General features: G+C 46.0%; 1 protein-coding gene across 1 annotated transcript in view; it reads right to left on the bottom strand.

Annotated features, from left to right (window-relative positions):
- LOC129864222 (FRAS1-related extracellular matrix protein 2-like) overlaps positions 1-13,075 on the bottom strand; it is a 54,159-nt gene extending 41,084 nt beyond the window's left edge. Inside the window, exons 1-6 of the mRNA XM_055936925.1 lie at positions 12,817-13,075; positions 12,469-12,666; positions 11,889-12,053; positions 10,512-10,694; positions 10,183-10,313; positions 8,442-8,600 (exon numbers count right to left, since the gene is read on the bottom strand). Of these exons, the coding sequence (XP_055792900.1) occupies positions 8,442-8,600; positions 10,183-10,313; positions 10,512-10,694; positions 11,889-12,053; positions 12,469-12,666; positions 12,817-12,976 (996 nt within the window). The 5' untranslated portion in view covers positions 12,977-13,075. The remainder of the gene's footprint in view (positions 1-8,441; positions 8,601-10,182; positions 10,314-10,511; positions 10,695-11,888; positions 12,054-12,468; positions 12,667-12,816) is intronic.
- Positions 13,076-14,791: the final 1,716 nt, after the last annotated feature.

The raw sequence follows: 14,791 nt of genomic DNA, 5'->3' as shown, positions 1-14,791 counted from the left end.
TGTTTCCTCCAGCATCTTCACAAGGTCCTTGCTGTTGTTCTGGGATTGATTTGCACTTTTTGCACCAAAGTACGTTCATCTCTAGGAGACAGAACGCGTCTCCTAGAGAGACTCTCTCTAGGAGAACTCGTCTCCTCCTTCCTGAGCGCTATGACGGCTGTGTGGTCCCATGGTGTTTATGCGTACTATTGTTTGTACAGATGAACATGGTACCTTCAGGCATTAGGAAATTGTTCCCAAGGATGAACCAGACTTGTAGAATTTGTTTTCTTAGGTCTTTGCGGATTTCTTTTAATTTTCCCATGATGTCAAGCAAAGAGGTACTGAGTTTGAAGATAGGCCTGGAAATACATCCACAGGTACACCTCCAACAATAATCTGTCTGTAAACAATTGTTGGAAACATTACTTGTGTAATGCACGAAGTAGATTTCCTAACCGACTTGTCAAAACTATAATTTGTTAACAAGAAATATGTGGAGTGGTTGAAAAACTAGTTTTAATGACTCCAACCTAAAGTGTATGTAAACTTCTGACTTCAACTGTACATGCTTCAAGCAGACGACCATAGGCCCAAGAACACTAAGGAAACCTGCCTAAATGGCTACCACCCTGTAGCACTCATGTCGGTAGCCATGAAGTGCTTTGAAATGCTGGTCACGGCTCACACCAACACCATTTCCGCAGAAACCCTAGACCCACTCCAATTTGCATACCTCACCAACAGATCCACAGATGACGCAATCTCTATTGCACTCCACACTGCCCTTTCACACCTGGACACAAGTAACACCTATGTGAGAATGCTGTTCATTGACTACAGCTCAGCGTTCAACACCATATTGCCCACAAAGCTCATCACTAAGCTAAGGACCCTGGGACTAAACACATTCCTCTGCAAGTGGCAACAACAGTTACCAGTATATTTTGCTAATATGGCTTGTTAAAAATTATTTTTGATTTAACTTCACAACTTGATGAGGTCCATTCAGTATGCACCATGCACGTCATTAGTTGTGGACAAATCAACAGATAACACTGATAACGATGCCCAGCTTCTGGTGTTGGGACAGATTTGTTTATAACGAAACAACGAAGAGGAACTCTGCGAGGAGCTGTTGGGGCCTTAACACATCTAGAAGCACACACACAGGGAGAGGAGGTCATCAAAAAAGGGGGGATAGAGCTGAAGTCAGGGGGTCTCCATCACCACGGGTGGAGCTCCAGCCATGACAGGAAGAGGGAGGGTACTGGTTGCATGTTTTGAAAGAGGACCACCCTGACATCATACCACTGCATCATCCATCAATAGTATTTTGAGGTCATGACTACGATGATGAAACTCGTCCACTTTTTGAGAGCATTAGGAATTTTGACAATGTCCGTTTTGATGACTTACCACTGCACAACAATATCAGGTGGCTCAGCAAAAGACTGTTTTTAAAACGCTTTTGGGTCATTCAGGAGGAAATGAAAGCTTTCGAATCAAAGCAAAAGAGTAACAAGGCCACTCAGTTTTCAGAGTTTTTTAGAAAATGAGGAGAAGAAGGAATCAGTTGCATTACATCACACCTGAATGAACTGACTGTTAAGCTGCAAGGACGGAACAACACAGTGTGTGATATGATGACAGCAGTCCAGGCTTTCTCCAGGGAGAACTTGTCCACCTCCCCAAATCTTCTGGTGCAAACGCAGGGAGACAACCCTGATAGATCATTTCAAGGCTCGCTTTGATGACTTCACTGTTGGAAGAGAACTGCTGCTGCTCATCCAGGACCCATTTTTGGTCACAAATGTGACAAAGTTGTCAGAACAAACGAAACAGATCTTCAGATGGGTAGATCTTGCGTCGCTGCAGACGGAGTTGATTGAGCTGCAAGGCAACGTGTCTTTTGAAGGAGCAGATTGGTGATTTGTGACTCTCTTTCTGGGGCAAAGATGCTGTTGCTGATGTCTCTGTTCCCAAGGAACTGACACTACACATTCTGACAATGTAACGGCTTCCCGTACAGTCGTGAATCACAATTCTCCACAATGAACTTTATTCTAATCAAATACCGTACCAGGCTCACCAATGAACACCTGCACCAAATGGCTCTGAGAGTTAATCTCACACCATTTGTTTCCAACGTTCAAAGCATTAATAAAGAGACAGAAAGTGTTATTTCTCTCATTGATGCAAGGGCAAGGCCCACAGTGACATACATTAATACTGCATGGCCCACAGTGACTTATACATTAATATTGCATGGCCCACAGTGACTTATATAGTAATATTGAACGGCCCACAGTGACTTATACATTAATATTGGATGGCCCACAGTGACTTAAACATTAATATTGCATGGCCCACAGTGACTTATACATTAATACTGCATGGCCCACAGTGACTTATACATTAATATTGCATGGCCCACAGTGACTTACCCATTAATATTGTACGGCTCACAGTGACTTATACATTAATACTGCACTGCTCACAGTGACTTATACATTAATACTGCATGGCCCACAGTGACTTATACTGTAACGGCTCTCTTTCGGTGAGTGAGTTGACCAAGGCGCAGCGGGTTGTGAATACATAATGAACTTTATTTAACAAGACGAAACTAAACACACGAAGAACACTTGAATAATTTTACAAAACGAACTAGACAGACCTAAACTATGAACTTACATGAAACGAGGAACACATAAACAGGAACGAACGAGACGAGACAGTACCGTGTGGTGCAACAAACACAGACACAGTGACAATCACCCACAAACAAACAGTGAGAACCTCCTACCTTAATATGACTCTCAATTAGAGGAAAACGCAAAACACCTGCCTCTAATTAAGAGCCATACCAGGCAACCCAAAACCAACATAGAAACGGAAAACATAGACTGCCCACCCAAAACTCACGCCCTGACCATCACACACATACAAAACAACAGAAAACAGGTCAGGAACGTGACATATACATTAATATTGCACGGCTCACAGTGACTTATACATTAATATTGCATGGCCCACAGTGACTTTCCGTGCATTCAGATTATCATTCAAAGTTTATTATATATAAAACATTCACTGTATTTTATTTAAATATGATTTATTAATTCAATGGTTTACGGTGCACTTTTTGCATAGACAACTAACGTTACAATGTTAAATCCAAACAAGTCAGATGCTTCTAAAAGGGTCTTAGATTCATTGTCTTTATCTTTTTTTGTTTCTGACCTGCGCTGTTGAGATACGTGCTCTTTCTTCCTCTCTCCACCTCTTGGGACTCTTGGGGCTTTGACTTTTCAAGCTATGACTTCTCTCTCTATCTCTCTCTGTCTGTCGCGCTGTCACGTTCCTGACCTGTTTTTCCTTTGTCTTGTATTTATTTAGTTGGTCAGGGCGTGAGTTGGGGTGGATTTGTCTGTGTGTGATTTTCTATGTTGGGGTTTTGTGTGTTCGGCCTGGTATGATTCTCAATCAGAGGCAGCTGTCAATCGTTGTCCCTGATTGAGAATCATACTAAGGCAGCCTGGGGTTCACCTGTGTGTTTTGTGGGTGTTTGTCTTTCGTGTTAGTATTCGTGCCACACGGGACTGTTTTCGGTTGTATTCTATTTGTTATTTTGTTTCATGTTAGTGTTCAGTTTTGATATAGTAAATCAACATGAGCACTACCCACTCAGCGTCTTGGTCCGATCCGTCTCGCCTCTCCTCGTCTGAGGAGGAGGACGAATATGACAGCCGTTACACGCGCTTTCGGATCATGCCTAGAATAATGCTTTGTAACTCTTGTTAATGCCATGTAACTTAAGCTTTATGATTTGTATAATGTATCGTTCATTTTATAATGTAAATAAATATCTGCCTTTGATGTAGACCTTCTCAGACCCATTTGTTGCTAGTCGACGTCAACTCATTGCCTAATGCTTGCTTGCATATGTGTATTATCTTTATGGAGTCAGAAAAACATTTCAATAGGCTAATCGCATAGTCTTATTATGAGTCGCATGTGAGGTATAAATAATATACAGTACAATCAACAAAAATATAAAACAAAAATATAAACGCAACATGCAACAATTTCAAAGATTTGACTGAAAAACAGTTCGTATAAGGAAATCAGTCAATTGAAATTACTTCATTAGTCCCTGATCTCTGTATTTCCCAGGACTGGGAATACAGATATACATCTGTTGGTCACAGATACCTTAAACAAAATATATAGGGGCGTGGATCAGAAACCAGTCAGTATCTGGTGTGACCACCGTTTCTTCCATGCAGCGCGACACATCTCCTTCACATAGAGTTGATCAGGCTGTTGATTGTGGCCTGTGGAATGTTGTCCCACTCCTCTTCAATGGCTGTGCGAAGGTGTTGGATATTGTCGGGAACTGGAACACAGTGTCTTACACGTCGATCCAGAGCATCCCAAACATGCTCAATGGGTGACATGTCTGGTGGGTAGGCAGGCCATAGAAGAACTGGGACATTTAAAGCTTCCAGGAATTGTGTACAGATCGTTGCGACATGCGGCTGTGCATTATCATGCTGAAACATGAGGTGATGGTGGCGGATGAATGGAGCGACAATGGGCGTCGCCAAATTGCCATCAATAAACTAAAATTGCGTTCATTGTCCGTCGCTTCTGCCTGCACATACTGTACCACAATCCCCACCATCACCATGGGGCACCTGCTCGCCCACACGACGCCATCAGCCCAGTACCAACGTGGATTCACTTGTGAAGAGCACACTTCTCCAGCTTGTCAGTGACCATCGAAGGTGAACATATACCCACGGATGTCAGTCACGATGCTGAACTGCAGTCAGGTCAAGACCCTGGTGAGGACAACGAGCATGCAGATGAGCTTCCCTGAGATGATTTCTGACAGTTTGTGCAGAAATTCTTTAGTTTTGCAAACCCACAGCTTCATCAACGATACCGCAGATGAGGAAGCCAGATGTGGAGTTCCTGAGCTGGCGTCATTACACGTGGTCTGTGGTTGTGAGGCCGGTTGGATAAACTGCCACATTCTCTGAATTGACGAGGCAGCTTATGGTAGAGCTTATGGTAGAGAAATTAACGTTCAATTCTCTGGCAACAGCTCTGATGGACTTTTCCTGCAGTCAGCACGCCAATTGCATTCTCCTTCAAAACCTGAGACATCTGTAGTATTGTGTTGTGTGACAAAACTGAACATTTTAGATTTGCCATTTATTGCCCCCAGCACAAGGTGCACCTATGTAATGATCATGCCATTTAATCAGCTTCGTGCAATGCCACACCTGTAAGGTGGATGGATTATCTCGGCAAAGGAAAAATGGGGATGTAAACAAATTTGTGCATAACATTCAAGAGAAATAAGCATTTTCTGCGTATGGAACAATGCTGGAATTTTTATTTCAGCTCAAACATGGGACCAACACTTTACATGTTGCGTTTATGGAACATGGCGCGGATAGACACGGCTGCCTTGTTTCAGGCTCCTATGCAAGTATTTTACTACACCCGCAATAACATCTACTACAAATGTGTATGCGACCAATAAAATTTGATTAGATTTTTTATTACGAATATTACTTCACTACAGCCAGGCCAAATTACTTTACTCTCTGTTAAGATTCGGTCTTACAGCCCCTGACCCTGTCAGATGTGTTCCCTGACACAGTCAGACTACCCTTTCAGGTGTGTTCTCTGACATAGTCAGACTACCCTTTCAGGTGTGTTCTCTGACATAGTCAGACTACCCTTTCAGGTGTGTTCTCTGACACAGTCAGACTACCCTGTCAGGTGTGTTCACTGACACAGTCAGACTACCCTTTCAGATTTGTTCCCTGACACAGTCAGACTACCCTGTCAGGTGTGTTCACTGACACAGTCAGACTACCCTGTCAGGTGTGTTCTCTGACACAGTCAGACTACCCTGTCAGATGTGTTCCCTGACACAGTCAGACTACCCTGTCAGGTGTGTTCCCTGACACAGTCAGACTACCCTTTCAGGTGTGTTCCCTGACACAGTCAGACTATCCTTTCAGGTGTGTTCCCTGACACAGTCAGACTACCCTTTCAGGTGTGTTTTCTGACACAGTCAGACTACCCTTTCAGGTGTGTTCCCTGACACAGTCAGACTATCCTTTCAGGTGTGTTCCCTGACACAGTCAGACTACCCTGTCAGGTGTGTTCCCTGACACAGTCAGACTACCCTTTCAGGTGTGTTCCCTGACACAGTCAGACTACCCTTTCAGGTGTGTTCCCTGACACAGTCAGACTATCCTTTCAGGTGTGTTCCCTGACACAGTCAGACTACCCTTTCAGGTGTGTTCCCTGACACAGTCAGACTACCCTTTCAGGTGTGTTCTCTGACACAGTCAGACTACCCATTCAGGTGTGTTCCCTGACACAGTCAGACTACCCTTTCAGGTGTGTTCTCTGACACAGTCAGACTACCCTTTCAGATTTGATCCCTGACACAGTCAGACTACCCTTTCAGGTGTGTTCTCTGACACAGTCAGACTACCCTTTCAGGTGTGTTTTCTGACACAGTCAGACTACCCTGTCAGATGTGTTCTCTGACACAGTCAGACTACCCTTTCAAATATGTTCCCTGTGTGTTCTCTGTCTGCTCGTGGAGGCAATGGGAAAACAAGTTGAATTTCAGGGACATAGACTGACTACTGGGGTCATAGACTGACTTGTTGGGAAAGAGACTGACACAGACAGACTTACGGTTGCAGACTGACTCTTGGGGACATAGACTGATTTGTGGAAACAAATACTGACTTGTGGGGACATAGACTGACTCTTGGGGACATAGACTGACCATTGGGGATATAGACTGACTTTTGGGGACATAGACTGACTATTGGGGACATAGACTGACTCTTGGGGACAAAGACTGACTCTTGGGGACATAGACTGACTCTCGGGGACATAGACTGACTCTCGGGGACATAGACTGACTCTTGGGGACATAGACTGACCAATGGGGACATAGACTGACTCTCGGGGACATAGACTGACTCTTGGGGACATAGACTGACCATTGGGGACATAGACTGACTCTTGGGGACATAGACTAACTCTTGGGGACATAGTCTGACCATTGGGGACATAGACTGACTCTCAGGGACATAGACTGACTCTTGGGGACATAGACTGACCATTGGGGACATAGAGTGACTCTTGGGGACATAGACTAACTCTTGGGGACATAGTCTGACCAATGGGGACATAGACTGACCATTGGGGACATAGACTGACTATCGGGGACATAGACTGACTTGTTGGGAAAGAGACTGACAGACAGACTTACGGTTGCAGACTGACTCTTGGGGACATAGACTGATTTGTGGAAACAAATACTGACTTGTGGGGACATAGACTGACTCTCGGGGGCATAGACTGACCATTGGGGATACAGACTGACTTTTGGGGACATAGACTGACTCTCGGGAACATAGACTGACTCTTGGGGACCCAGACTGACTCTCGGGGACATAGACTGACTCTTGGGGATATAGACTGACTCTCGGGGACATAGACTGACTCTTGGGGACATAGACTGACTCTTGGGGACATAGACTGACTCTTGGGGACATAGACTGACTCTTGGGGACATAGACTGACTCTCGGGGACATAGACTGACCATTGGGGACATAGACTGACTCTCGGGGACATAGACTGACTCTTGGGGACATAGACTGACCATTGGGGACATAGACTGACCATTGGGGACATAGACTGACTCTCGGGGACATAGACTGACTCTTGGGGGCATAGACTGACTCTCGGGGACATAGACTGACTCTTGGGGACATAGACTGACTCTCGGGGACATAGACTGACTCTCGGGGACATAGACTGACTCTCAGGGACATAGACTGACCATTGGGGACATAGACTGACTCTCGGGGACATAGACTGACTCTTGGGGACATAGACTGACTCTCGGGGACATAGACTGACTCTCAGGGACATAGACTGACCATTGGGGACATAGACTGACTCTTGGGGACATAGACTGACTCTTGGGGACATAGACTGACCATTGGGGACATAGACTGACCATTGGGGACATAGACTGACTCTTGGGGACATAGACTGACTCTTGGGGACATAGTCTGACCATTGGGGACATAGACTGACCATTGGGGACATAGTCTCACCATTGGGGACATAGACTGACCATTGGGGACATAGACTGACTCTCGGGGACATTGTCTGACCATTGGGGACATAGACTGACCATTGGGGACATAGACTGACTCTTGGGGACATAGACTGACTCTTGGGGACATAGTCTGACCATTGGGGACATAGACTGACTCTCGGGGACATTGTCTGACCATTGGGGACATAGACTGACCATTGGGGACATAGACTGACTCTCGGGGACATAGACTGACTCTCGGGGACATAGACTGACTTGTGCGGACATAGACTGACTTACGGTGACACAGACAATGGGGTAGCCAGCAGGAGGGTGGAGCTTCTGAGATGTCTTGCTGATGGCTTCGTAGTGCAGCAGTGACACCACGTGAGGCAGGGAGGGGAAGGCGACGTCGGCCACTCCGCTGGTCTCCTCGATGTACACCACGGCCTTAATCATCTGACACAACACACAGGTGGTTTCTATGAGTTAGACTGACTGAGTTAGATTGACTATTGTACGAAGTTAACTTTGATTGACTTAGTTTGTAAGAGTTAGAGTGACTTGGTATGTAAGAGTTAGAGTGACTTAGTATGTAAGAGTTAGAGTGACTTAGTTTGTAAGAGTTAGAGTGACTTAGTATGTAAGAGTTAGAGTGACTTAGTTTGTAAGAGTTAGAGTGACTTAGTATGTAAGAGTTAGAGTGACTTAGTTTGTAAGAGTTAGAGTGACTTAGTGTGTAAGAGTTAGATTGACTTAGTTTGTAAGAGTTAGAGTGACTTAGTGTGTAAGAGTTAGATTGACTTAGTTTGTAAGAGTTAGAGTGACTTAGTTTGTAAGAGTTAGAGTGACTTAGTTTGTAAGAGTTAGAGTGACTTAGTATGTAAGAGTTAGAGTGACTTAGTGTGTAAGAGTTAGAGTGACTTAGTATGTAAGAGTTAGAGTGACTTAGTGTGTAAGAGTTAGAGTGACTTAGTAGGTAAGAGTTAGAGTGACTTAGTGTGTAAGAGTTAGAGTGACTTAGTGTGTAAGAGTTAGAGTGACTTAGTATGTAAGAGTTAGAGTGACTTAGTATGTAAGAGTTAGAGTGACTTAGTTTGTAAGAGTTAGAGTGACTTAGTATGTAAGAGTTAGAGTGACTTAGTGTGTAAGAGTTAGAGTGACTTAGTAGGTAAGAGTTAGAGTGACTTAGTATGTAAGAGTTAGAGTGACTTAGTGTGTAAGAGTTAGAGTGACTTAGTAGGTAAGAGTTAGAGTGACTTAGTGTGTAAGAGTTAGAGTGACTTAGTTTGTAAGAGTTAGAGTGACTTAATATGTAAGAGTTAGAGTGACTTAGTATGTAAGAGTTAGATTGACTTAGTTTGTAAGAGTTAGTGACTTAATATGTAAGAGTTAGAGTGACTTAGTATGTAAGAGTTAGATTGACTTAGTTTGTAAGAGTTAGAGTGACTTAATATGTAAGAGTTAGAGTGACTTAGTATGTAAGAGTTAGAGTGACTTAGTATGTAAGAGTTAGAGTGACTTAGTATGTAAGAGTTAGAGTGACTTAGTATGTAAGAGTTAGAGTGACTTAGTATGTACTACCGTGTGTTAAACTGCTGACCCAACTGCCCTGTTGAACCAAAGCCATTAGATCTCAACCGCAATAAAACACTAATTGATTGGTATGTAGTGAGAGTGTTCAGCTGTGGTTGGTTGGTTAATTGATTGGTATGTAGTGAGAGTGTGTGATTGGTTGGTTAATTGATTGGTATGTAGTGAGAGTGTGTGATTGGTTGGTTAATTGATTGGTATGTAGTGAGAGTGTTCAGGTGTGGTTGGTTAATTGATTGGTATGTAGTGAGAGTGTGTGATTGGTTGGTTAATTGATTGGTATGTAGTGAGAGTGTTCAGGTGTGGTTGGTTAATTGATTGGTATGTAGTGAGAGTGTGTGATTGGTTGGTTAATTGATTGGTATGTAGTGAGAGTGTGTGATTGGTTGGTTAATTGAGAGTGTTCAGGTGGGATTGGTTGATTCTGACAGGCCTAGCTCCTCCTCACCTGCATTTCGGCCACCATGTTGTCGTCAGGTTTCAGGTGAACGGTGAAGACTTCTCTCATCTCTCTGACTCCATCATACAACACCTCCACCTCGACAACGTGCTCCGTCTGCCCAGGCTTAAACTTAACATCTGCAAACACACACACGCACGCACGCACGCACGCACGCACGCACGCACGCACGCACGCACACACACACACACACACACACACACACACACACACACACACACACACACACATTACGGTCTGTAGTTATTTTACATTCCAACTCTTTCTATGCCATTTCTGTTTTTCCCTGTCTGGAAGCGTAGGTTGTCAGTCCTTACCCTCTGAGACAGGATGGTAGTCCTCTCCTGAGGTAGCTGACTCGTCCTTGGTGTGAACACGGACCACTGACAACTTTGAGGTGTCGCCCAATCGCAGCACTGGAATCTTCAGCGAGGAAACAGAGCCTGCCTCCTTTGGCTCACTCACACTGAACTCGGTCTCTCCAAACTTGATGATAGACTCTGGAGAGGAGATAGAGGGAGGTTGGGGACAGACGTTTTAGGAGGGAGAGAGAGAGAGAGAGAGAGGAGGAGATAGAAGGGGGGGACTGGAGGCAATGTGTACGTGTATAGCCCTAGTTACTTCAGTGAATAATCATGACAGTTAATAAACACTGAACGTAACAACGTGATAATGAGTCATTATGTCAAATTACTGTCATTATTTCCCAACACGAGATATAAGTCATGATAATGTAGGAGATTACACGGAATTATAAATACAACTAAATTCATGTACAAACCATGTTGTTCATCGCAACGAGAGCTGTTGAATAATTATCGTTTGAAGTGAAAGGAAGTTTCTCCACCCTTTGTTCTTTTTCTCACGTTCCTTCTTCCTTTCTTCTCTCCCTCCCACCCTCCATCCCTCCCTCCCTCCCTCCCTCTCCTCCCTCCCTCCCTCCCTCCCCTCCCTCCCATTCTCCATTTCCCTCCCTCGCTCGCTCCCTCCCTCCCACCCCCACTCTCCCTCCCACCCTCCCATCCCTCTCCTCCCTCCCATTCTCCATTTCCCTCGCTCGCTCGCTCCATCCCTCCCTCCTTCCCTCCCTCCCTCCCACCCTCCCATCCCTCTCCTCCATCCCTCTCCTCCCTCCCATTCTCCATTTCCCTCGCTTGCTCGCTCCATCCCTCCCTCCCTCCCCACCCCCCACTCTCCCTCCCACCCTCCCATCCCTCTCCTCCATCCCTCTCCTCCCTCCCATTCTCCATTTCCCTCGCTCGCTCGCTCCATCCCTCCCACCCTCCCATCCTCCCATCCCTCTCCTCCCTCCCTTTCTCCATTTCCCTCGCTCACTCCCTCCCATGCCTCCCTCCCATGCCTCCCACCATCCCATCCCTCCCTCCCTCCCATGCCTCCCTCCCATGCCTCCCATCATCCCATCCCTCCCGCCCTCCCATGCCTCCCATCATCCCATCCCTCCCTCCCTCCCATGCCTCCCATCATCCCATCCCTCCCTCCCTCCCTCCCTCCCTCCCTCCCTCCCTCCCATGCCTCCCATCATCCCATCCCTCCCTCCCTCCCTCCCTCCCTCCCTCCCTCCCTCCCTCCCTCCCTCCCTCCCTCCCTCCCTCCCTCCCTCCCTCCCTCCCATGCCTCCCATCATCCCTCCCTCCCTCCCTCCCTCCCTCCCTCCCTCCCTCCCTCCCTCTTACTGTCAGCAGTATCTTTAATCAGGATGGTGGTCTCCTTCAGCTCTCCGACCGACGCCCCGAACGGTGATTCGCTCTTGTGGTTCCCCAGGACCAGTCGAAGCTCCTCCCCCTCTTCGTGGACTGTGTCATCGACCAGCGACAACACACACTTCTGTGCCGCCTCCCCTTGGGGACAGAAATAGAGGTGTATGAGAGTTTATGTGTGTTAGCCATGTGTAAGGTCGGTATTTGTGTACTCTCTTGTTACAGATGTAAATACTGAGCAGCCATATTAGTGTGTGTGCTAGGTGTGTACTGGTGTGTGTGTGTGTGTGTGTGTGTTTGTGACGTGCCTCCCACTCTGTCTGCTGGGATCTTCTGTCTGGTAATCTGCTTGTTGCAGAAGGCACAGTGATCAGAGCTGGGGAGTGTCGTCAACTGATGTGGAGCAAATGGACAGGCTTGTCCTGCCAGCTATACAGTGTGACCACATCAGCCAACACTCTCTCTCTCTTGACAGACTGGCTTTAATAAATGTCTTCCCGAGTCTTCCTTTTTTGTTGTTATGGAACTATAAACCAGGTGGTTAACCGTGTGTTACCTGGCAGGAACGTGATGATGGATACGTCCGTGTTGGGTCGTTCCTGGAAGTCTGTGGTGACCTGAGCTGACCCCTGTCGGGTGTAGCAGCGCACGGTGGACTTGTAGCTGATGTCACCGCTACGGTACACTGTTGCCGGGATACGACCGTCGCTCTCCTCCCCCGTATACAACGCCTCCTGGAACTGGACCTTGGGCACTGAAGGGACGGACGGATAATCAATCAATAAATCAATCAATCAGTAGAGAATCAATCAGAGAACTGCTTACCTTACTGTACTATAGTAAATCAATGCAACTAAAAATAACAACAATTTTGCAATCATTTCACAGTGATGTCGTATCTCACGGTCGGAGACGGAGTCGTTGATGAAGACGATGGTCTTGCCCGGTTCTCCCAGAATGCCATTCACCGGCATGCAGAGGACCAGCTCGAAGGTCTCTGGCCCTTCCAGCACCGGCTGACCCAGGTCATCCAGGATTGTCAGCCTGAAGGTCTGCTGGTTCATCCCTGGGGCATAGTCCAGGTTACGACTGATCCCTACGTAGTCCACACCAGCTACAGTACAGAGACAAGGAGAGAGAGATTGGGATGAGAGAGAGATGAAAGAGAGAGAGAGAGACAGAGAGAGAGAGAGGAAGAGAGAGAAAGAGACACAGAGAGAGAGAGACAGAGAGAGAGAGAGAGAGAGAGAGAGAGAGAGAGAGAGAGAGAGAGAGAGAGAGAGAGAGAGAGAGAGAGAGAGAGAGAGAGAGAGAGAAAGAAAGAGAGAGAGAGAGAGAGAGAGAAAGAAAGAACTCCCCTTTTCTCTTCATCCTCTTCCACAACAACAACAACATCATCATCATCATCTCCCTACCCTCTGCAGAGGACATCTCAGTCTTGCGTGAGCGCACAGTGACGGTAGCAGTCTTGGAGAGATCCGTTCCTGTCCTCAACACCCTAACCTCCACGTGACCATCACTCTCATCCACACGGTACTCTACCTCGCCAAAGTAGAACACTGGAGCTGGGGGAGGGAGAGGAGGAGAGGGGGTGGGGGGAGAGGGGAGAGGGGAGGGAGAGGGGGTGGGGGAGAGGGGAGGGAGAGGAGGTGAGGGGTGGGGGAGAGGGAGAGGGGAGGGAGAGGAGGCGAGGGGTGGGCGAGAGGGGAGAGGGGAGGGAGAGGAGGTGAGGGGGTGGGGGAGAGGAGGGGGGAGAGGAGAGGAGGTGTCAGGGGAGGAGGTGAGGGGATGTGGGAGAGGAGAGGAGGAGAGGAGGTGAGGGGGTGAGGGAGAGGAGAGGAGAAAGAGATAATAATGTTACTGCTTGATTTACAAGTTGAATTTACCTCCTGGATTGTGACCACATATCTACTGTGGTTAGACCTAGGAGAAGGTGTGTGTGTGTGTGTGTGTGTGTCTATATGAACTGAATTAATTTGGTTTGCTGGTATTTGGATTAACAAGACTTGAAAACGACTTTGTGAAAATGTCCTTGAACAACGGGCATCAACACATGAGCACCCACACACACACACACACACACACACACACACACACACACACACACACACACACACACACACACACACACACACACACACACACACACACACACACACACACACACACACACACACACACACACACACACACACACACACACACACACGCCTCTCCCTGACAGACGTCCATCTAAGTATACATGTACATATCTCTGCATGTAAAGGTAAATAAGTACACAGTATATTACAGTATATTATAGTGTATTACAGTACTTGTATAGACATTTCTGAAGGACATACAACAGTTGGAACAGCAGAAGTTATTAATTGCCTTCAGAAGATATTCTTAACCCTTAACATGTTGTTGTGTTACAGCCTGAATTATAAAATTGATTGAATTCCGTTCACATAATGTCAAAAGTGGATTTATGTTTTTAACTCTTGTGTGGCGTTCGGGTCTGTGGGACCCATTTTCAAATTTTACAAAAAGAAAAATGATACATTTAATATTTTTTTTTTTAACCTGAGACTTATTGGCCTTGGCTCATTTTCTGTGAAGAACATCTGAAAGAACACAGTGCACATTTATATTACATATGTGGTGTTCGGGTCTACTGGACTAAGTTATTACAATACATTATTGTCACGCCCTGGCCTTAGTATTCTTTGTTTTCTTAATTATTTTAGTTAGGTCAGGGTGTGACATGGGGAATGTATGTGTTTTTTTGTAGTGTCTAGGGTGGTTGTAAAGTTTAGGGGGTTTATTAGAGTAGTTGGGTTTATGTTTAGTATAGAAGTCTAGCTGTGTCTATGGTTGAGTGTAGGTATCTAGGAAAG

Source organism: Salvelinus fontinalis, chromosome 10, assembly GCF_029448725.1.
Source record: "Salvelinus fontinalis isolate EN_2023a chromosome 10, ASM2944872v1, whole genome shotgun sequence".
Classification (NCBI taxonomy): domain Eukaryota; kingdom Metazoa; phylum Chordata; class Actinopteri; order Salmoniformes; family Salmonidae; genus Salvelinus; species Salvelinus fontinalis.
This window is presented reverse-complemented; position numbering and strand designations above follow the sequence as displayed.